Source organism: Neolamprologus multifasciatus, chromosome 8 (genome assembly GCF_963576455.1).
Source record: "Neolamprologus multifasciatus chromosome 8, fNeoMul1.2, whole genome shotgun sequence".
Lineage (NCBI taxonomy): Eukaryota > Metazoa > Chordata > Actinopteri > Cichliformes > Cichlidae > Neolamprologus > Neolamprologus multifasciatus.
This window is the reverse complement of record NC_140446.1, coordinates 23688552-23713136: the sequence shown is the minus strand read 5'-3', so window position 1 is coordinate 23713136 and position 24585 is coordinate 23688552. Positions and strand designations below refer to the sequence as shown.

At 39.4% G+C, this 24585-nt stretch overlaps 1 protein-coding gene across 1 annotated transcript; it reads left to right on the top strand.

The window, feature by feature from the left end:
* The first annotated feature begins 412 nt into the window (after nt 1–412).
* On the top strand, nt 413–23377 carry lmf1 (lipase maturation factor 1). Its single transcript, XM_085170121.1, has 11 exons — nt 413–653; nt 1262–1571; nt 2633–2643; nt 5022–5170; nt 12874–12939; nt 16489–16656; nt 17266–17446; nt 18290–18443; nt 18588–18771; nt 19224–19336; nt 21602–23377. The coding sequence occupies exons 1-11, from the start codon at nt 443–445 to the stop codon at nt 21786–21788; spliced, it is 1734 nt and encodes a 577-aa protein (XP_085026247.1). The 5' UTR covers nt 413–442; the 3' UTR covers nt 21789–23377.
* Nucleotides 23378–24585: the final 1208 nt, after the last annotated feature.

Below are 24585 nucleotides of genomic sequence, written 5' to 3'. Positions count from 1 at the left end.
TAAACAACAAAACAAAAGCTCAAAATGAAAAAAGTTATATTATAAAATACAAAAGTATAATAATAAAAATAATATTGGTAATAGTAATAAAACCTATAATCGTTCTAACCTGTGATCTTCATTTCAGCGTCTGAAGAGGGGAAAATGCCTCTTGAATAGCTTCAGGTACAAGAACCCATCAATCGTGGTTTATAGATTTTTCTTTAAATTTGTCATCTTAGGCAACTGGGAGATTCAGATCATTTGTACTACGGAAGATCCGTTTACTTCCAATAAATTAAATTTAAATTGGTTTTGGAAAAAAAATGTATACGTTATAGATACAAACCGTATAATATCATTAAATTTAAACTATAATAATAATAATAATAATAATAATAATAATAATAATAATAACATACTTCCGCGTCTGTTCTGTCACGTGACCGTGACATCCTTAAACATGGCGGCAAGCGGTGAACGTGCAGAGATCTCTGTGAGGAAAAGACGTGTTGGCAGTACGAGAACAGAGACAGACTCCGCTGTTAGCGGTGGAGAAGATGGAAAACACTCCAGCAGCGACGCAGAGAAAGAGAAGCCGCTTCTGTCCTTACAGCCCGGGACTTACTGGCTCACTCGCATCGTTCTGCTGCGCTCCGTCGCCTTTATTTACTGTATGTTGACACTTACGGTCTGCAGTCAGTTAGAGTGTGTGTGTCTGTCTGTCTGTGGTAGTTTAGCTGTAGGGGTTTACTTTTTTTATCATTAGCATGACAGTCACAGTTTAGTGCCACGGTATCTTAACGCATGCGCACTTTACTGTAAATAAAACTTAGTGACTGTACCTACACGTGTGTTTGGCAGTTTTTTTAACTACTGTTATTAATGCTCTGTTAGCTTCTGATAACCATTCATTTGAAACACAGGGTCAAGGAAAATATACTAATCCCATGAATGTGAACATCAGATAGAAAGCACTTGGAAACAGCATAGAAAAAAGTGCCTATGTGAATGAGTGAATGAGGCAAGTTGTGTAAAGTGCTTTGAGTCTAGAAAAGCGCTATAAGAACCAGTCCATTTACCATATATTCTGATTTTACTGGTGCTTCTTGCAAAGAGCTGAGCTTACAACCACCACCAGCGTTTTACTCACATCATAAATAAGCCCCCTCCTGAATAGCTCCTGTCAGGACAGCTGTGCCTCGTGGAAAAGTTTACTCTTTAATTTGAGAAAAATAAACTAATTGCATCTGTCTCACAAACTCTTTCATTTGTTTTTTAGTTGTGGCCTTCAGTGTTGCTTACAACCAGAACAAGCAGCTGATTGGTGAACATGGCTTGATGCCCTGTAAGAGCTACCTCAGAAGTGTCAAGCGCTATGTTGGGGGGAAGATCGGAATGGCCGCCATGGCGTACACCCCCTCCGTTCTCTGGTTCTTTGACTGGAGCGACATGGACGCCAACCTGGACGGCATCGCCCTGTTGGGGATGGCGCTGTCAGGGTTTGTCCTGGTGATGGGAATGGCCAACATGGTGATCATGCTCACACTGTGGGTGCTATACCACTCCCTGGTCAACGTGGGACAGCTGTGGTAAGTGTTGGTTAAATCATGCTTTCACTCTCAATAAAACTGGATTAAAAAATGTTTTAATGTAGAGCACCTAATCTTAAAGATCGATCAGATAACCTTTTACAGCCAGATTTGTAGAAATCGTCAAAAAACTTTATAGAAGATCTTAAGTTGTAGCCAAATTTAGTGAGTAGAGAAGCCCTGATTGGAAAGTTCTGGGTCGATATTAATGTTTGAAACTATTAGATTTTGAAAAACCATTAATTTACTGCTCAGAATGTAAAATAAGTTTCGCATTCCTGCTACAGTGCTTTTAATGTGAAATTAACAGGAAGTGTTGTTAGAAAAATAAAATATAATATATCACTGGGAGCAGAAATTGAGTAGTCAAACGTGGCTACATAGTGAGCTGTGCAAAAGTATCAAGCCGACTCATTTCTTTACATTTTGATTCAGAATTGTCATTTTTAAGTGATTTCAAACCATATTTCTCCAGGCTTTTCAAAGGACTCTAAGTATTTTTTTAAGTCCTATCAATCATTTAAGTATAATAAAACACCTAACTTGCATTTTTAAACATATAACTGTGTGTGTGTTTGTGTGAGTGACTCAGAAAGAATATGTAGGTTCAGGCGACTTTTACGATGGAATATTTTCTTGCGTATTAGTCACTAAGATTTCAGGTGAATTCATTATTAAGTGTATGCTATTGCTATTGCATAGCATACACTTCAGTTATGATTGGATGTTTCCGTGTTTAAAAAGATAAGATTATGTGAACTATTAATGTTGTAGGTCCTGTAAAAAAATGTTAGGTCCAAGCGCTCATGCCCGCGCTTATATTAGCATAAAGCATACATGCATTTTAAAAACATTCCCTATAAGATGATCCCACAGTGATGGTTACCGTAGTCAGCTGTCAACTTCTCCACTAGACAGCAACTGCATATTTCATTTCTTGCATAAGTTGTGACTTATTTTTCCGCAAAGCATTTTGGCTGCCCAGCGTGTTTGATCTCTCCTGACACCAAACAGTCTATCAGAGTTTCACAGCATTAACCTGCTTCCTTTTCTCTTTCCAGGTACTCCTTTGGTAAGTGAACTTCCACAGAAGCTTCCTTTGTTTCGCCTCCAAAAAGAAGTGGATTTAAAGGAAAGCATTAATGTGAGACAGGTGTCTGTGTCATTTATATTTTCATAAAAGGTGAAACTGATGTGTTGGGCAACACTTTTTAGAAAAATCGAGTTACGGGTCACAATTTGAAGAGTTGGATTTAAATAGTGTTAAAGATCATCAGTGTTTGATCCTTGTTCTTAAAAAAAGAAACAGAATTTTGTGTGTATTTTTATTACTGTTATTTAGAGTAAAAGTGTAGTTTATGCTGCTGTAGTTCTGCTTTTTATTAATGTGTTTTTGGTTGAGTGGTTGTTCTTTGGTAACGGGACGGCCTGATTGAGTCCTTATGTTTGCATTTTGCACATGTTCCTTAAACCAGAAGCATATCTATACTGACTGCGAAAAATTCAACTACTTTGTTTGCAGCTTAGAGTGAAAACATAGTATATTGTTTTTTTAACGGGGTGAATCCAATAAACTGTCATGGCTATGATGGTAAAGATGGTGGCGTGGGAAGTATAAACATGAGGTTGCATGTAAAGCTTCGGCCCAGATAAGTGGTGAGGTCAGTGGCAGCTCCGTGATTGCCTAATGACATTTTGTAGTCAGAGACGCCAGGCCTGTGTCTGTGGTTGGGCTGTGGCTTCTATTACCCCGAAAAAGAAAATTCCTTTTCTCTCATTCTGCTGCAACTTGGACTCATCATCACACTCTGAAAGTCTGCAGATGAAGGTCCACTGTTCCCATATTAGTGCACTTAGCACTAATATTGGGTTGTTTATAGACATTTATAGACTATAACATTAGAATTTTAATTTTTTTTTAGGTGATTCCAATTTAAATATTTGTTTTCCTTCAGTGCTTGAAACAATTCCACTCCTAATGAGCATATGCAAACCTAAAAATGTAACGTTATATTTGCTAAACATAAGCACTATCATTGTGAGCATATTATACTGACACTGCCATTTAGCTTCCAGTAAAATGTCAAAGTATCTCTGGAAAAAAAGCTATTAGGTAGCCTGTAATAAGTGACTTTGACCAGTCTTCTGGCGACCCATGTCGAAATACGAAATAGTTGGTTTCATTTTAGCAACATGACTTTCACAAACTGAAATATTTTACACTTCAAATGATGCCTCATGTAGTCCTGAAATAAGGATTTAACCCCCGGTTGAATTCAGTTTTAAACACAAAGAAATGAGCAGCTTAGGTCAGTGGTTGGTTTATTTCCGTAGTGAAAGACAAATTATCTACAAAACAATCAAGAATGAATCATTCTGCCACAGTTAGAAGTTAATGGGAATTTCAGAGAGGGAAATAACCGGAACTCAAATTGACTACTTGGTAGAGTAGCCGTTGTCAAACAGAGATCTTTGCTGACCTCGTCGAAATCCTCAAGGGTTTTAGGTTGTGGTTTGGAGATACAAAACTTCAGCTTTCTCTCTCATCTTTAGCGGGTGTCTTCTTGAGCTTTTGACTTTGAAGTATGTTTTGGATCATTGTTTTGTGGGAAGGCCCACCCACGATGCATTTTCAGTGTCCTGGCTGAGTGAAGGACATTCTTATCCAAGACTTTTCCATTTTTTTTTCTCAATGTGATGCAGGGATTTTATAATATTGGCAGAAAAAGACCCCCAAAACATAATGTTTCCACTGCCATGTTTGAGTGATTTTAGGGTGGGAGTCAAAAATTATTTTCCCGCAAAGTACAGGAAGTGGATTGATGACTGCTCGTTTCTTTGAGTGCTCAAAATTATGAATTCAGCAGCAAATCAAATACTTATTTCTCTTACTGTACATGCATGACAGTCCTGTTATAATCTTTTTCACATATGTATGGCAGATAGGCAAAAGATCCACACATTTAGCCATTAAATAGGTTTGCAGTGACCGCGTGGAGGTTCAGCAGCAAAAACCAATCACATAAAGCTGTGTTTTTGTTTCCCATCACTACTGATGTTCACCCTGTTATGGCAATAAGTTGGGGTCACAATACATTAATCGGCTGGAAAATGTTACTCCCTATTTTGGCAAAATTTAGAGTTCCTCTTCAACTTTGACAAAGATGTGCTTCTTCAGTTATATCCTGACTTTGACTCCCAGAAACACAGTTAATGTGGCTTTATCAAGTACATTGCCAGACAAACGTGTGCCGTTCCTCTCATATTTATTGATATTGTTCCAGAAATTTGACGTCATGTTGTTTTCTTGGGGCGTGTATGTGTTACTTTGTTGACCTGAGGTGTAATGTTCCTGCACCATTAAAGCAATATTAGCTCTTCTGTGCTATAACACACTGAGCCTGCGTTAAGTAAAGCAGGTCATTGATGATCTTCTGATTGTTTGTGCAGGTTGGGAGAGTCAGCTGCTGGAGACGGGCTTCCTGGCTATTTTCTTGTGTCCGGTGTGGACTCTGTCCCAGGTTCCCCACCGGTGCCCCCCGTCTCTCATCTGTATCTGGACCTTCAGATGGCTCATTGTTCGCATCATGCTGGGGGCTGTGAGTATAGCAGTTTATAAATACACAGAAGTCTGCAAATTTATAGATCATTTATTGCATGCCGTTAAAACAAGAATATGACTGCTTTGACGAAGTAATTTCAAACAAATTCACAATAACTGAAAGATAAATGAGAAAGCTTACTTTTGTCTTCCATTTGTGTGCATATATCTTCTTCCAGTGGCTGTTAAAGTTTCTAAATTAAAAGCCTGACATAAACGCATCTCAGTCATGTGAAGAAATGAAACCGTTTCTGAGCAGCGTGAATGTTTGTCATCGGATTTTAGACTGTTACTTTTGGGTTTTTGCTATTGAGCTCTGCCAGCAGCCGGTGATGCCAAAACAAATATATGGTCGACTAAAACAATATGTCTCTTTGTTTGACAGTTGCCATGGTGAATTTTAGATCTCTGTCTGTGTTTTATCTGTCAATCACTGTGTTTTCCACAGATTCAGTGGCATTTTTTCAGTTAAGACCACAAGGCGAGCTGAAACGCAGGGAGCCCCCAACTCAGCGCTTCATTGTAAAAGGCTCTCGTAGCGTATTTCATTCTCTGATGTACAACGTCAGAATGAATGTTGAGAGTTTTGTTGCTAAGGGCCACCGTTATTTGAAAGCACCTCAGTTATGATACAAAACCGCATAAGCAAAATGAAAGTGCTGTTATATTTCAGAAGGCATAAGCAAACTTTAATCTTTTAAGAAAAGATTGAGAAAGTTTTTTTTTGTTCTGCTCTTTGTGCCACCAAGATACACGGATCTTAACAACTGAATACTGACCGAGGAAACTACTAGAGATCATGGTTTCAAAGGGGAAAATGCAATGACTTTGGTTATTTCCAAATATTTCATTTACAGGCTGACATTTAGGCATTCAGGTAAAATTTCCTGACAAGTACTAGATATGCAGATATTCAAAACACTTAGAGGAAATGTGATGATGATGATGATGATGATGTCTGGGGCTTAAATTTGTTCACTCTGTTGTTTATTGACTAAATACCTCCAAAATTGTGACTAAAAACTGAGAACTGCTATTACTAGTGGAATTGTTTAGATTTTAATAATTATAAAATTTTATAAATTTAATCTCAAGTACTTATGACGAGTTGTTCTGTTGCAGTGTGCTGCACCAGAACAACAGCAGTTTTGATAAGATGCATCAGCTCTGCTTGCTTTCCTCAGTTAAATGAAACCAGCTGCTGCACGTTATTGTTCAGAGTACACAGTGTTAAGAGTATGGATTTAGAACAATGGATGATGTTCTGGGCTTTAGCTTTACAAAATATTAGATGAAATTATTGTTGGACCTGATTATTATCTAGTCAACTGATCACCGTCTGTCTAATTGGATTAGCTGATTAGATTTTGTTTATAATTTATTTTGTAATGTTGTTAAGAATGTCAGAACTTTAAGGTTAAGGTCCAAATAGCATTCACATGCTCCTTTTGTCAGGAAATCAAATCCAGATGATAAACAGTAAACAAAGGAACCGCACTGACTGTATATTGTCTTACTCTGAAGCTCTGCTGCACATTTTCTATTATGATTATGAGATGAACTTTCCTATATTTTAATTTTTCATGTGAGACGTCCATCACGGGTTTGATGACCTTATAGTGGGAGAGCTTATGATGGTCCAAACTGTTCTTTGGAGGTCTGCTTAAACGTTACAAAGACTCAGCAACTTTTCAGCAGTGTTAATTGCAGTGCTGTTCCTCCCACAGTGTTTGATCCACCCTGGCTGTATCTATTTATCCATCTGAAAGCACTGTGGTTCAATGCTGTTCTTTGACTCCTATATTTATGAGGATGACAAAGGTTAGCATGTACTTTTAAGGTCCCTGAAAATATAGGGAAGGGTTGCGTATGAGCCCATCATTTTTTATTTATTAATTTTTTTTTAAGCAATGAAATATCCTACAATGTCCTACAAGTCATTTTTTCCCAATAATAATTTCATACCACATGCTATTGCTGTAGCATCTAATATTTTTAATATATTAAAAAGGAAAGAATCAGACTATAAATGCATTAACTATATATTATTAATTGGGATGGGCTAATAAGATAACAGTTTAAATAAATGTCATTTTCCGCTTGTCAGCCTTTACCTACCATTGAAATAAGTACATAAAAATCATTTTAACATCCTTGATAAAGATTTATACCCTGCTCTATTTAAACAAGCCTTACCTTAAGCATAAAAATCCAATTTAAAAGTATAAATAAATTCCTTTGTCTTCTTGCTTAACGTTGTTATATAAACCAGATTTTCCCTGCTAATCTTGATTAGAACCATCTCCGCTGTACCTTCTGTAGTAAGTAATTACCTCATTAAAACAAGGGGAACTTCCAGCACACTTGCACACACAGAAATGCCCCAGCAGTTTATAAAAATATCACATGACCGTATTTTATGCTAAACAACAGTGTTGACATTAAAATGTTTCAGAAATGTTGTTGTAATTATTACACTTTTCCCCCTATTTGTTTCCTAATTAGCGTAGCTTAATATATTTAATACATCTTGCACATTGAGGTGGCGTGTTAAGCTGCTCGGATGCATTTCAATTTGTGCCCTAGCAGCTTGTGTGCAGCAGCACTGTGAGGTTAATCAGGCAGAAAGCTACAAAATGTGAAGCTAATTAGATTTCAGAAGATCGAGTTGGCTCATTAACTATGAAGCTCTGTAAATACTCTAAATATAAAGTGTTTTCACAAAAGGGGATAAAAGCCTCATTTTAAATTCTGATTGATGTTCAGCCTTATAGACCTTTAGTCCCTTCTATATCTTAAAGGTAAATTAGATAAGTGACCCTCAAATGAAGTCTCAGTGTTGTAAGATGTTATGCTTTTTGAGTACAGTGTTGGGTAGATACATTTTTGAGTATAAGCATGGTATGCTTACCTGATCAAGCTTTTGTATGAGGACTAAATTTCTCATGTTACCAAGAATATTGACAACAAAGTCAAGTAATTGATAATAGATCCTTCATCTTAGCTTGCTAGCTGTTTCCTGATGGTTTAGTTGTAACTTTAAATTAAAATTGGTCTTGAAATGGCCTTCTAAGTTTGTTCATAGTAGAGTTTGATCATACTAATCACTGAGGGTATAACAACAGCCCCCCCCCCCCCCCCCCCCCCCTCCGCTCCCCAGTAAATTCCTGAGAGTTTAAAGGTGCCCCTTAATAGATGAAGGCAGTAAAAATACTGGTGTTGATATTTTTTTTTTGTCAGAGAATCAATAAATTATTAAGTTCTACTGTTGCGTATAGTGATTGTAAATGCCTTGTATTATACATTTTTTGCTTGATCAAACATTTCCATTAAACACTGCAGCTGTAGGAAATATTTTGCTAGGTGTGGTTTGTGGCTTAAATTGGCTTTATAGAGTTAACGGTGTGTAACGTGAGCTGAAATCACATTTAGACTTTGGTTCTTGTGTTGCTGACGCGTTGATTCGTCCAGACTGTTGTGCACATCTGGTCGACTGGGATGGAAAGACCCTTATTGCCTGTTATAATAAATAGATGTGGGTAACAATGAGTTCAAGGTGTACAAGAGAAGCTTCTCATGATTCCTGGCTGAATGACATTTTGGCTGTAACTGAAGATATGTGAAAGTAGAAGTCCAAATTATTAATACTGAAAGACTGACGTGGATTAAGGCTTTCATACAGTCCAGCTATGAGTCAAATGTAAGTCAGACCTAACTTAAGTGTGAATGAGAGCAGCAAGAATGAGCCAAAAGCAATATTGAGATTGTAAAAACCCCCCAAAAAGCTGAAAGACGCTAAAGGGCTGCTTGGTGCTAATAGGAATTGCACTGTAAGATAGTAATTCTCTGTTTATTCAATAACTGCTAGCGTCAGGTTTCTGACAGCAGTCATTGTATTCATTGCCAGCAAAACAATATTGATTATAGCAGATTTAACTGTCTGAGTTCTGAATCATCATAGGTGATAACCCTAACTTTGTATCACAGAGGAAGGCAAATGTGTTTTCTGGGGACAAATGCCAACAGTTTTTGATTTTTCTTTGTTCCCTTTGTTCCCAAGTCTTATAATTATAAGACTTGGGAGAACAATTCAATTAAAAAAAAGAACAACTTTGCAAAAAAACTAAGGAAATTTGTATCTGGTTGACAATGTTTTTGCAGCAATGTTTCTTGGCTGTAAATCTTATACCCCTGTATCTACATATTTTACCTTTTAAATGGAGCCACATTTGTAGGGAAAATACATTTGTGGGCTGCAACCATGATAAGTTTCTCTGTCAGTGCCAAAAAGCTTATTCGGTTATTGAATCTTGTTTTGAGCTTCTGGTACCCCAGGTGCAGCTAATCGGGTGCCTGACTGGCAGCTTGTGGACCCTGCTACAGGGGTTAGTTGGCGTCTGCTCCAAGGATGCCTTGTTTACCAGGATGCCACGTTTGATTGATCTGGAGAGGCCATAGGGCAACTTCAGGCTGGTGTTCCACAAAACAGTTGGAAAATTATTTGGAGTGAGTTCTAGTACCATCTCCAAATTGAAGTCAAGTTCTATATAACAGGGGATGTCAGAGGTGGGCTTTATTGTTCTGGTGGTGTCTCCCAAAGAGACCTGTCAGCACTTAGGAACCGTAGGCAGTGTTCTACAAATTTATAGTATAAATTTGAAGGAAGATACGGCTGACGACTCTGCCCAAACAATCCAGAAGAGATCACACACAGTCCATCTCTGCTCTCACAGTCCTGCCAGGAGGCCTTCCATGACTGCCCTGCACCATCAGGCCCATTTGTGCTTGTGTCGACAACACGTGCACTGGAACATGTCTGCAGTCCTGACCTCAACCCCACTGAATACTTGTGGGATCACCTTCAGTGTGCTGTTCGTGCCAGAGTGACCAACACAACAGCACTGATCTCAAATGCTGGCTGAACAGTTGGATGGCATCCCACAGCAGTGTGTGACCAAGGTAGTGACTGGCAGTGACTGAGTGGAGGTGTCAGGCTGTTGTGGCTGTGTGTGGTTCTTCCACATTCTACTTGTTAAACTGCCAGTATGTCTTCTTTCTTCAGACTTCAATCATCCTAAAAATGACACCAAACAAGAGTCAATAGGAGAATAAGCTGTTTGCCATTGGCAGGGAAGATCTGAACAACCCACATACTCGGCTCTCCTGCTCAATGTTGCATTTTTCTTACAGGGGCACACTTTCCAATGGTATACGATTTATTGCTAAAAAGCATAGTTGCAACAAAGTAATAATTGATAAAACACAAATGTCCTTAGTTTTTGTGCTAAGTTTAGATATTATGATTGCCTAGGGTCTGGGTTAGAGTTTGGATTACAATCATGCTTGGGCTTTTAGTCAAGGATGCCTTAAACCTCCTAGAGTTAAGCCTTTAAGCTCATGACAATCAATGGACTGAAAATGTTTGACGATTCATTGCCTTTGTGTCATTGGCATATGTTGATGATATTACTATTTACTTTTGATAAGTGGCTTCCTGTTTGACTTCCAAGAAAGGCCTTCTTAGATTAACAGTATGTTTTCATTCATGTTGGAAAAATGCCATGTCGAACAAAGCAATGTAACACCAGTACTGCTGTGGCATTAACACCACAGTTCCTCTTCTCTTCTGTTTTTATAGTCAGATTTTCATTGTTTGAATCCAATGGATACATTTGTATCCAATTTAAATAAATTAATAATAAATTTTTGAGCGGATCGTAGTTGTGAAAGGTTGAATCTCTCTGGTGTTCTTTGCTGAGTTCACAGGTTCATATTCTTTCCCTAAGGCCTCTTGATACTGAAGAGAGATCTGTTTATGTCAGAGGTTTGTATGCTGGGTAGTAATTGATGACATTTCAGAATCTCATGACTGAATTGAATTATCAACAACATCTTTGACTTCATCACCTCAACAGCCAGCAGCCAAGTTTGTAATCAGAAAGAAATGTCCTGGTTTTTGTAAATCTGGTTAGAGAGGTTAGCAGGCGATTTATTCCAAATTCCACGTCGACCACATGACAGGCCGATGTGTCAATATTGACACTTGGGTCCTGGATAGTGTCCTGTTTGCTTAATTCAGTTGGTGGAAAACAAGCCCTGACATTGCATTTCTCTGCATTTTGGGCTTAGTTTGAATCATTTTTTTGTTTTTTCTTATTTTATTAAGGGAAAATCCTCAGTGAGGGACTATGGTTAACCTTTTATTACAGTCATAATCTGCATCATCAATTTAGAAATACCATGGACTTCTAACAACAGACTTGTGATTCAGTAGCATGACAATTTCTTTTGGCCAAAAACACTCGTAGAGCTCCATAGGCTTTTTTCCCCCCGTATTCGTCGCCATACTTATTTTTTAGCACTGACTCTGTTTATAACTGAATCTTCTGAGGGCTTCTTCCCAGTTTGAGGCATTAGCACAACAGGGCTGCACAACTGTGAGCTGCTATTGAGGTAGAGAAGGTCAGAAAAGCTAATGATGTTTTCAGACAACAAGCAAATTAGATTTGTTGTGTCAGATTTGATCTTTGGTGGTGGATCACCACTTTGTATTGTGTCTCTTGTTGTGCTTAAAGTGTGTCAGCCACTGAGGGGCGTAAGTATCTTGTCACTTCTTAGATATGGCTACATGTTATCCTGTTTGCTAGAGTGTAGCATGTTAATGAATTTCTTCTCCATAAAGCATTTGGTTTATTTAGGCTCTGAACATACACCGGATGAGTATGATTTTAGTGATGCCTTAAATTTTCCACTGTAAGATTCATATTTTTGGTCTTTTGATTGAGATTTTAAAGCATTAGTATTATCATGGTGCCCTGATAATAGACTGAAAGATTGGTATAACTGCAGTGAATGTCTTCGTTTTGAAGCCTCAGCTTTATTTATTGCTGTCGCCATTGTGGATGTTTGAAACCAAATTACTATATTTACAACCCCAATTGTAACATGTGAATAGAAAACAGAATGCAATGATTTGCAAGTCTCAGAAACCCAAATTTAATTTCCGGTGGAACATTAAGGAAATAGTCATTTTGAATTTAATGGCAGCAGCAAGTTAAACTTGGCGTTTAGGTCAAAGGCTGAGCCAATGCCCAGTTTTACAGAGCCACTAGCATGTTTTATACACATTACATATATATATGAATATGTAAATTTGATGTTATTATTTATTATAACTCTCCAGCATTTCCAGCAAATTGGTATACAGTGTAATTACTTTAATTTAATCAAGAAATCCAATCAAAGGTTTTTAAACTCAGAGAGGAGAAGAAAAGTCACTCATGTTTTCATCTCAACAAAATCAAGTTTACAGTTATTATTGGATTATATGTAATGCAAAAACAGTGACAGTTGTTGACAATAGTTTAGATTGCAAGTGTTTTATCTTTCCTCCCCATTCATCGGCTTGTTTCCTTCCTTTTTTTAAATGTGCAGAGGCAACAGTACACAGGCTGGATTGAGTTGTGAATTGTAATAAAAACAATGTGCGATCCTGTTGTATGTATACTGAGGTCATGATTGATGGAAGAAACGGCGTTATTATTGACGGGTTCATGTTGAACCATTTCCTTTTGAGACAGATTTTTAGTTGTCATGTGCTGACATCCATTAAGTGCAGCTAAACACAGAAGTGCTTGCTGCTGTGAAGTTTGAAGTGTACTGAGGTTGATGTAGCACAAGTTTTATGTTTTGTCTTTTCAGGGTCTTATAAAAATCAGAGGAGACAAATGCTGGAGAGACCTCACCTGCATGGACTATCACTATGAGGTGCGTATGTTGCATTTAATGTACTCCCTGCATTTCCAGCTTCCTGGTTCTCAGTGTTCTGTTAAATGCACAGTGCAGCCTCGAGGCCCTTTGACATTTGACACGGCATGCGCTGCACTCACCCTAACTACAGTGAAAGACCCAAAAATTGCAGCTGCTCTACGTGTACTACATGCACCTGCTTCTTGTCACTTCCAAACATGTATCTCTCTGACTTTATATCCTCTAGAGAGTTTGTGACGTATTATGTTCAAATGTTTAATAAAAAAATGTATCGCTTATTCATAAAGACTTAATTTTTGTAACTATCCCGATTAGTGAAGAGTGTGTCGTTTACACAAGACGTCTTTGCCCCCGAGGTCCTCGGAGCCATTGGAAAGGCTTTGGAAGTCCCTATATATGCATATGAATGTTTTCCTTTATCGTGTGGTTGAACTTAGCGCAGCAGGCTTTGTTTCTATTGGCTGTGTGAAGGTCACAGCAGAATGCGCGCAAACAAAAGACACGAATGGGTTTCAAAGGCCCTTCAATCCTCACAGGTTGGGCCAGGAGCTGTTCACACTTGTCTCCTTCACACTAGAACCCCTTGGTGGTTCTAGGAAGTTTGTTAAACATGTTCTGTGCAGAACATCCCAGAAAATCCCACGTTTGCTTGCGTTCTGAGTACAGTGCAGGAGCTGCTGCAGTAACGACCTTCTACAACCAAAGATTTCACCTAAGCTATCATATTACAAGTGTCCAGCAAAACCAGAGTCGCTTTTAAATTTCCCAAAGGCCCGTTTTCTTCAGCAGTCTGAACGTCTCAGTCTGATTGATACATAAAAACAGTGAACCTCGGCTTCGTCTCCTGGATGATGATAAAGCTGCAACAAACTCACAACAGGCTAACCACAGCAGGGCAGCACATTACAGAAACCGCTGTTGTGGGATTCAATAAATCAAACTCTTACACTGAGTGTGAGGTTGTGCAAATCCAGTGTTTGTTTTTCCCTCGGTGGGACACTCGACCGCTCTAACCAGCACTGCTCGATGTTAGCGGGCCACAGAGGGAGGAGGACCTTCTTCTGTCTTCTGTAATTAACATAGACAGGAATATTCTGGCTCCTATGAGACTGGATACATCAAGAATACTTCATAGATATTCACCCAGCCAAATATACAATAAGAATGGAGGTTAGGTTGTAACACACAGGCTTCCATGGAGTTGATAGCTAGTGATGTGTAGGATTATAATGTGGAAGTATAAAGCGCTTACATCTTTATCCTTTCTAATTATGGCTTTTCTTTCCTTCTTTCTTTGACTCTTCCTTATAAAATGTTCCTAGATTTTCCCACAGTCTTAGCATTCATTGCCATACAGGGCAGCAGAGTTTGTGAGGCCAAATATTGTCCACTGTACAAATTTCACAATTTCATGTGTATCGAAAATGTTGAACTGTCTTAACCTCAACTAAATTGATCAAATGTCCTGTACATTGAAAAAACAACATCAGTTAATTCTCCCCATGTTCTTACAGTGTATGAAATAATTATACTGTCTGTTCATATGTCATGTGATTACCATGACATCATAAAGAAAACTCTCCAATGACCTTGTTGTTACCAGAAAGATGGGTTGTTTTTTTTCCTCTTCCTTTTGATACCTTCATTTAAACTTGTACAATGTAAAAATAGTTAAAGTTGAACTGATCTATTGGTTAAAGTGTTGCTTTTCAGTGTGCTCAGTAGTAGTAGGGGCACACAGCTGTTACAGCTAGAACAATGAGAGCCAGATGTTGACCAATTTGAGCAATCGAAGGTAGGTGATGTTTAAAATCTCTGAACTGTTAAATTCAAAGTGAAATTCTGTTTTGCTAAGTTCAACAAACAATAGACACAAGCTTTAATCAGCTCCAGGTTTAATTAGTCTGGTGTGACCAGTAGCCTATTTTAAACTGAGGCTAGCATTAGCTCCACTGACAGTAGCCACTGTGATGCTAGCTGTTGGTTTTGGAGCGCTTATTCTGAAGCTTCAGTCTGACTGCTTTGGTTGTCGCCAATATCTGGCATGAAAGGGTCCCCCTAACTCCAGGCGCATGGATTATAAAAATCTTTTTTTTTTTTTTTTTTTTTTTAAATTGTGATGAAGGGTGAAAACAGCTTTTATAATGACTGTGAGTGTATAGGGATTAATCTGCCTCTAGTAACGACTGGTTCTGGCACTTGCTGATTTGTTAGTTCAGGTAAGTGATGAAGTCAAACATCTCACATCCAATTGTCTCGTATACAGCACGCTGCTGAAACTGCTTCAGCCTGCTCACTTTCATTTCAGCTGCAAGCTCCTTTGCAGCCCACTTGACATGACTTGCTGTCATTGAAGTCTGGTCTCTTCTGCGATGGCGGTTGTGCTGCTGCTCTCCCATCAGGTTTTGAAACATATCTATATAAACTATACCAATTAGAAATGACCCCGAGTGGAGATGGCACTCTTATTTTAACTGTAATGATGCATGACAGCGCTGGTTCAGTTCTCAGAGCTTGTGACTGTTGTGTAGCTGCATGTAGCTTTGTTTGTAGCCTCAGCTACTGTGGTCACTGTATCTTGCTTGAATTATTAAATAAACTATAGATGCCTGCGGAGGCAATTCCTTAGCTACATGACAGTTATTTAAGGTTAGTGTACCAGAAAATGATTTTATACCTGACAAATCATCCTACAATGTGGAGCTTATTCCACGCTGGGTCACTTTCCCTGACCTGGTCCAATTTCAACAGTTAGCAGTCTACGCCGTAATGTAGACACACACGCGCACACAGGACCGGAAGCCAGTGGTGCCAGGTGAACCTTATTAACCCCTCTGACACAGTGCTCCCTTTCAGATGAGCAGAGGAGCTGCAGATCTCCTCCTGTCCTGACTCTCGGGGGGCTGTGTAGCTGTGTTTCAGCATAGTTGCTGTTTTGTTTGCCTCTGTATGTTTGTTGTAATAATACTGGTTTCCAAGTCCTGTGGGGTTGTTTGGCTGTCTGAGGTCGCAGGCCCCTTGCCCTTGGTCTTCCAGGGGTGTTTCAGTAAGCTGCAAGTTTAATAACCCCAATTTTCTGCAACATAGAAACAATAAAGGTTTGGGTTAGGATGCCAACTGTCTTGTTTTCATTTTTCCTACGCCTATTCCTGTGCTATATTTATTTTTCACTCCCTGTAGCAGTTTGCATATTCAGCTTTTACATAGCAACCAGCTCATGCACGCATAATTCACCAGTCTGTATGAATCCTCTGGGTTTTTTTGGGGGGTGCATAGGTGTGGTTGCTGTTATTTAAATAGGTTTCCATCTTTATTTAGACATGGAAATGTTTCCCTCAAGGTGTGACATTATAAATTAATTTTCATCCCATCTCAGACAGTTATTGCCAAAGTAAATCCGAAAAACTTCCATCTTAAGCTGTGAGCAGACTGTGCTTGGAAAATGTTTGCAGATCAGAAAAACTTCAGGGAGGAATCCATTCATTAAAGATGAGATGTTACCGTGGCACTTGTCACTTTGACCTTGAGTTTTTTTTCTCTGTGCAGACCCAACCAGTTCCCAATCCCATGTCATACTACATTCACCGCTCTCCGTGGTGGTTCCATCGCTTTGAGACCTTGTCGAACCACTTTGTCGAACTCATCGTCCCGTTCTTCACTTTCCTCGGCAGGCGGATGTGTATGGTTAACGGAGCAATCCAGATCCTTTTCCAGGTAATTTACACTGTTCACAAGCCACAGAGAGCAACGAGAGCAAAGGCTGAATGATGATTGATGTTTATGGCAACTGAGATAACGATGTTAACGGTGGTGCCAAGGTAGTAATGATTAAGAGGGGAGAAGTCAAATAATAATGACATATAAATGCACCTACTGATGTGATGTTGTTGGCTCTGTTTTGGAAACACTGTTCCTGTTCAGTGTTTGCACACACACAGGTTTAACCATGGCGGGCTGCTCAGATAGATTTTATGTCATTATTTTATTTTTCATTCCTTGTAAGTCCCCTTACGCTTTGAACTCTGAGTTAATGGCTTTAATGTTGGGATGTTTAATTGCATTTAGCTATGTTATCCATTACTGTACACTTAAACTGAATCTGTGCCTCATGTGTAGCCTGTGGTAGGCTCTCTGGTAGCCCACACGAGGTGAACACGAAAAACAAACAGGATTTTGAGGTATTGGTGCTGCCCTTCATTTTGTTAGAGCTCATTGGGTCGTTCATTTCTTTAAAAAAAACATGTTTTCCAGCTTTTTTAAGTGGTGCTAAAACATCTCTCCTCACTGTGCCTTCTCTCTCTGTCCCATTATTTTGGGCTGCAGGTGGTTTTGATAGTGAGCGGGAACCTTAGCTTTCTGAACTGGCTCACCATCGTTCCCAGTTTGGCCTGCTTTGACGATGCATCACTGGGCTTCTTGTTTCGCTCTGGTGCTGGAGCCAAGAAAGCAGTGCTGGAGATACAGAGTGAGGATGTAGCTGGACGCACCCCAGCACCTACCAAAGGTATGCACATCCCAAACTTTGCAAACGCAGGATATTGTTGTCTACTTATGAATTTGAAATGTTGATATTAAGCAGAACAGACTGACAAGGCTGCATAGCATCTGGTTGTGCTAGAGAAGGAATTATGGGAATAAAAAGGATTAGCACTTGGAGAGCTGAGTAGCTGGGAAAAGAATGACATCAAGTTTGTTGGAATTTAAAGTAACGCCACTTACATTTTTACAATACAGACTGCTGAAACTGTGGTAAAAGTGTGAGAGTGGCCCCACTCTAATTGGTCCCACTGGACCTATTAGTGTCTTTGCTTCACTGTAGCATAGTAAATATGAAATAACCTGGTACCTGGAGTGTGGGCCTATTTGAATCATTTGAGCAGAGCCAGAAAGTTGGTCCTGGTGAGAAATGATTTTGGGTACCCTGATGTGTTTAACATGTGTTGGGGCAGGCAGAAAGGTAGGAAGGAACTGATGCAGACTTAGCAAATGTTTGCCAGTACCAGCTACCCCGGCACACATCGTCCACACCTTCTTTACTAAGAAATTGTTTCACTGATCACAAACACATGCATACACACCGGCTCACTCGTTAATGCCAACCTCCACTGCTCCAGGCCAGACACTAATAAATGTGTCACCTTGATTTAAGGTGCAGTTTTCCTCGGCTTCAGGTACAGGTTTGGGGTGAATACACGTTTTTTTGGCTAAACAGGAGCGACAACATGCATGTGCAGTTTCATATTTAGCTGAAATGGAGCAGATGACAGAGAAAGCAGTGAGCTCTATCCAGTGACAGAACATTAAGATGCATTTAGAAGTTGTTTTTGTGTGTGTGTGTGTGTGTCAGGTATGTTGATTCGTCGGGTGGTTAACATATCTTTGGGCATTCTGATTGGCTGCCTGAGCATCCCTGTGGTGACGAACCTGCTGAGTTCCAGGCAGGTGATGAACACATCCTTTGACCCGCTGCGCATTGTCAACACGTACGGAGCGTTTGGCAGGTACAGCCAGAGGATCCGAGAGGAAACGCAGATATTAGCAGACATATTGCAAATTAAGATTTTTGCATACTAAAGAAATTAGTGATATTTTAAAAATGTGATCCTTTATTAGTTTTATTTAATGTTTCCTCTCCTTCTGGTCAGCATCACTAAGGAACGTACTGAGGTGATTTTCCAGGGCACTCTGAGCCCAGATCCCAAGGACCCTGAAGCATTGTGGGAGGAGTACCAGTTCATGTGCAAGCCGGGGGACGTGTACCGGCGGCCGTGCCTCCTCTCGCCGTACCACTATCGACTGGACTGGCTCATGTGGTTCGCTGCCTTCCAGGTTAAACCTCACTGCAGCATTTTTTTTATTTATCATCTTAATGTTGATAAAGAGTTTGAATGTATTAATATTATTGTTGCTATTATGGCTGTTTATATGTAAATGTAATTAATGTGGAAAAGCTTTAGTACCCCATTTCCAACACTGGGGGTCGGTGTTTCCACGATAGTGCTGAACGCTGTTTTAAATCAAGCCAGAACTGTCGTGTTTGCCCTTCAGTCTTCATTTGTGTGTTTCTGTCTCCCTGTATCTGCTCATTATTTCCCTTTTTCTCTCTCACAAACACACATTAAATTCCCTTGCTTCCTTTTTCTCACTTATTTGATTCCCAGTGTGACTCGTTAAAATCCTCCTCTCTCCTGATTTGTCTCTTCCTCGTCCTCTCTTCTTTCCGTCTCCTTCTCCTGTGTTTATTTCAGTTTCTAACACATTGTCTCCATCTGTTCGATCAGACCTACGAGCAGAGCGAGTGGGTGATCCACATAGCAGGACGCCTGCTGTCCAACGACAGCACAGTCCTCTCACTTCTCGACCACAACCCGTTCCAAGGCAGAGACTCACCCAGGTAAATGCACACAGTCTACACCAGCCTCACCAAAACACTCCCGTTAAGTTTAGGAAAGTCCTCAGAAAGCTACAGCTAAACTTAGACGCTGGTAAAAGAAAAGGGATAAGTCCAAAACCACACTCATTCACACAGCTGTGAGCCACCACAATGGCTCTGTGGAGCTGACTCCTGCTCCTCAGCTTAAGTACTTCCACTGCTGATTGCTGAGTGGAGTTGCTTCAGTAGCGCTTCACAGGAAGAAGAGAGCAACTCACACGCACACAACCTTTAGAGATGTAACACAACCATCAAGGAAAAGTGTGTATTATGTGTACAATGTTCACCTGCACTGGTCTCTATCATGGCCAAACCATTTTTAGCCAGCAGTGGAAGGATAGGCCATCACATAACTAGCTAGTTGAGGCATGCTAAGTAACTAGCTAACCGGGCAGATCTTTTTCAGGCAGTTGAATCATTTAATAACAAATACTACATTGTTCCTCAGTGTTTTAACGTGCATGAACACCAGTGGCACAACATGCTGGTATGACCATCATGGTCCAACCCATACTGTATATAAAAGATGGACAACACGCACTTTGTCGCCACACAGTGATTAGTTAAGTTCTGTTGTTGCAGCTGAAACCTTTTTCTGTCGTTCTTAAATCATTTGTAATGTTTTTTGGTGATTTGTGTTGTGTGTTGTACAACAAGTTCTTTGGTCAGTGTCTGTTGTTTTTAAATGTTGAGGATTGATAAGAGGACTGCTCATTGACTTGTGATTGATAACACAGGTCTTCAAAAAAACCTTTTTCAGCTGCATGGAATATTTTTGGTAAATTTTATGTTTTTTAGGGTGCTGAATTAGGACTGTGCGATATAACCAAAATCTCATATCCTGATATAAGAATTCTATCGTCCGGATAACGATATAAATCACAAAAATGTAACATTTTCTGTAAATTTTGTGAATCTCGGGCAGCTCGTCTTGCGAGAAGTGTTTCCAGCTGCGCGTCATGTAGCTGGAGTCGAGTGTTTTAACCGATGCATGAAACGATACATTTTTAGACATAAGTTGTAACAGCCGCCGTTTTCTTTGTGAGTATTTATTACACGGCGTGCTGCGGGGAAAAGCCTGTTCTAACGTTTGAGTCTAAGGTTTATTTTTTAGCACCTGGCGGCTCTTTTTAAATTCTCAACCCTAAATAATCTGCTCTTTCACGTGATTTAGTTTATTTTGAAAAGTCTCAACAGGATCTTGAGCTTTATTGTGAAAGGTTTATGTGGAACATAAACACGCGACACGCGATGGTGTTACCGTCATTGTTGCTAACCACAACGCATAAAAACAGGCGCTTGTCCGTCCATAGTGTGGTTATATTAAATATAAGAGAAAGAGAGAACTTTAAGAAATTAATATAGCCACTACAGTGACCATCAAAACGATGAAAAAATATTGCCGTAAACAGTTTATTTTGCGACACCACGAAACAAACGATAGCGTAAAATGAAATGATAGACGTTTTTATATCGTCATCCAATATATATCGTTATATCGAACAGCCCTATGCTGAATCCAAAAATCTCAATTTCCCTCCATCACATACATTTTTTTTGCAAAACACGAGTTTACCTTAAAAAAAAAGTGATGAAAAAAAATCAATATTTCAATATTGTTTTCTAAGATTCCTTACCTTTTGCTCTGAGCAAAACAAACCTATTGAGACATGATCACCTGAGCTCCTCACCCACCAAACCCACTGTACCTTCCACTTCCTACTGACCCCCTCAAATCCTCGCATTTTCTATTTGTTTTTCTCTCAGAAATATTAAATTAATGTAAGAAATCATTATTGGATATGGTTTTTTGACCTAAGTAGAGGATACCAGATTTCAGTTTAAAAAGGGAAATTTTACGCTTAATTACACTAAAAACATGAGTTTTGCAAGAAAACCAGACGGGACGGAATTAAAAAAATATTTTTCCCAGTTTCATTGAGTAAAAATCTATAAGAAACAGCCAAAAAATCCTATGCAGTGTTTTGGTTGCAGACCTGTGTAATTCATTAGCCAGAATGATGAGCAGCCACAACAGAAACAAGAATCGAGCTCAGGGACACCGGTTGCTGACGTCTATGTGAGGAAAATAAATAGAATATAGAAACAATGTCTTTCTGTGAGTCACTGTTGTTGGTAGACAAAGTATTATAAGCCCTGGAGAATGTACGCTGACGATAAAAATGACTTCATGTGAAAGCAGTTTTGGGCTCTTCTTCCTTGCAGGTGGGTTCGGGGAGAACATTTCAGGTACAAGTTCAGCCAGCCAGGCAGTGCCAGCGCAGCACAGGGCAAGTGGTGGTTGAGGAAACGCATCGGCGCTTACTTCCCTCCTGTGAACCTGGAAGGACTCAGGGGCTACTTCCAATCCAGGAACTGGCCCCATCCGCATTTACAGCAGAACAGAAAGTAAAGCCGTGAGCTCTGAAACTCGCTGTGAAGAAGGGTGGGATTCGATTTCATGAAGAACTTTTTCATTGATATCGAGCATCCACACATTTATTCCCACATGATGTGAGGGTTTTTGTAAAGCTTTCAATTAAAGGTGGGAAGTTGCCCGCCTTTGTATATCTGAATGAGTGCAGTTTCTATATTAAAAGGGATCTACACATATGTAATGATCAGCTTTCCTGCTTCTTCTTGTGTGTTTGGCTCATGCAGAGTGATGTCCCATCATATTTGTGTCTGTTCCGACAGTCTTTTAGATAGTTTGGTCATTTGTGTCACTAAGGACGTACTCATATGAGACACGGTATCTCCTTTCACTGTTATGCAGATGATTCACCGATCTACCTCCCACTGAAACACAAATCTGTGAACCCTCTGAAGACTGTTTGATTGTCTGGAAGATGTTAGGACATGGATGGCTTTAAATTTTCTCAATCTAAATGAACAGAAACCTGAGATCATTGTTTTCGGCCCTAGTGACCATTACGACCTCGGCCCCTTGGAAAATTATAAAAAAAAAACGTTTGCGAGGAATTTAGGTGTGATTTTTGATAGTAATTAAACATTCAATAAACAGATAAATAATGTGATCAAGACCAGCTTCTTTCACCTCCGCTTACTTGCAAAGGTGAAGCCATTTCTCTGCTTCAGAGACTTTGTGAAAGCAATCCATGCCTTTATTTCATCTCGCCTCGACTTCTGCAACAGCCTCTACTCTGGTGTTACTTCGTCATCTATTGATCGACTATAGCTGGTTCAAAATGCTGCGGCAAGGCTTTTGACTGGCAAGCGGAAGAGAGAGCACATATCCCCTACACTCGTCTCACTACACTGGCTGCCAGTAAGTTTTCAAATTGATTTTAAGATCTTGACACTTGTTTTTAAAACATTGCATGGACTAGCTCCTATATATATCTTTCTGATCTTTTAAATTGGTATACTCCGGCAAGATCTTTGAGGTCTGCGGACCAAATGCTTCTAGTTGTCCCAGGTCTAGATTAAAACAGGAGATCGGGCTTTTGCTGTGACTGCTCCGAAACTGGAATAAACTGCCTTTACATATCAGGACCTGCAACACTGGATACTTTTAAAACTCGTTTAACCTCCTAGGACCTGGCGTCCACATCACATACTAAATTTTTCTCTACAAGGGCCTGATATCCACTTACGAGGCCATTATACTGCAACTGTTCTATCGAAATTTAAAGCGAATGTCCTCATGTGTGGATCTAATTTTTCTGAGAAACAAAAATCAGGTAAAAAAAAATAAAAATCTGGTAATTCTTTATTTTTAAATTCATCAGGTCCCAATCAGCCCAAATATCAAAGAGAAATTTAAAATGCATGCTATGAAAGAGTTCGGGTCTCAGGAGGTTAAAGACCCATTTTTACTCTTTGGCTTTTAATTCATGTATGAGTCTGTCATTATTTTATTCTTATTATTTTCTTATCTTTTATTTTACTTTCCTTTTTAATTTGATCTGATTATTTTATTGTACAGGTCAACAGTTGTTGTTTTTAAAAGTGCTGTATAAATAAATTGACTTGATTTGATGGTTGCGTTGTACCAACCATGACTGCAACCCCTCTACTGTGTATTCAAACTGTGCTGAAGGGTCCAGGAGCAAGTAAGCATCACTTTCACAGTTAGCGATCACACTACTTGCTTATATTGCTCGATCCAGCTGATCTGTACACAGCAGGACAAGAATAAAAAAATAAAAATAAACAAGAATACTTCCACTGGGTACAGTTCACCAGATCATGTGAGTCTGCTTTTAGTAGCTTGGCTACAGTTAAAACAGTGTCAACTGAAACTGAACTTGGGCAGGTGTAAAACAGCTTGTGTGCTCATCCAAGAAATCAGCCGTGTCATTTCATTCTGTGATGTAAAAGTTACCAGTAACTTTTACACGCAAATCAAGTTGATGCACAGATCTATGGCCTTACCTAATGAATTATTTTGTCACTAAACTTGTATTTACAAGGATGTTTGTGCTAAAATTAAGTCATTTTATGGCCTAAAACCAGAAATAAACAACAATAAAACAAAAATAAATGACAGACATGACATTAAGTCAGACGATATTGTTAAAAAAAGTTAGAAGTGGTTTGCAAAGTAGCTTGCAGAAAGTGTGGGCAGGTTAAAGCTGCTTTACCGGGGTAGCCCTAGCAAAGCGTTGGAGCAGGGCATCTACAGATCAGAAGGTTGGTGGTTTGATCCCTCGCTGCGCCGTCTCCAGGTGTCATTGGGCAAGATAATAACCCTTAGTTGTTCTCCAGGTGCATTTACCATTAAAGCAATTCAGTCTCACTGTGAGGCCTGACTGTAGGTCAGAAGGTTGAGGTTTCAAGTCCCTTAATAGTTGTCTTTTCACACTTTTACTGGGAATATCAGATAATCTGCCAGTAATGGAGGAGTCTGATTTTCTGGACTGCCGCTACGCTCGGTTAAATATCACAAAGAAAATCTTTGCAAAAGTAGGTATAAAACTACTGCTGACAACCAATAATAATGATAAAGTTTCATTGATCATTTTGTCAATGATATATTCGTTGCTATGTAGAAGCCCTGTACCATCACCGCAGGATTTTCTTGAATACCATACTTGGACTTTTAGATTGTGATGCCTAATATCTTGTTGAGTGATGATTTTTCCTTTTTTTTTCTGTTTTGGCTCTGAAATGAAGACCGCTCCTGGCAGGAGCTACAACTGTTGGTTATTGATTATTCTTCAGCTCTGAAACACATTTATTATCCG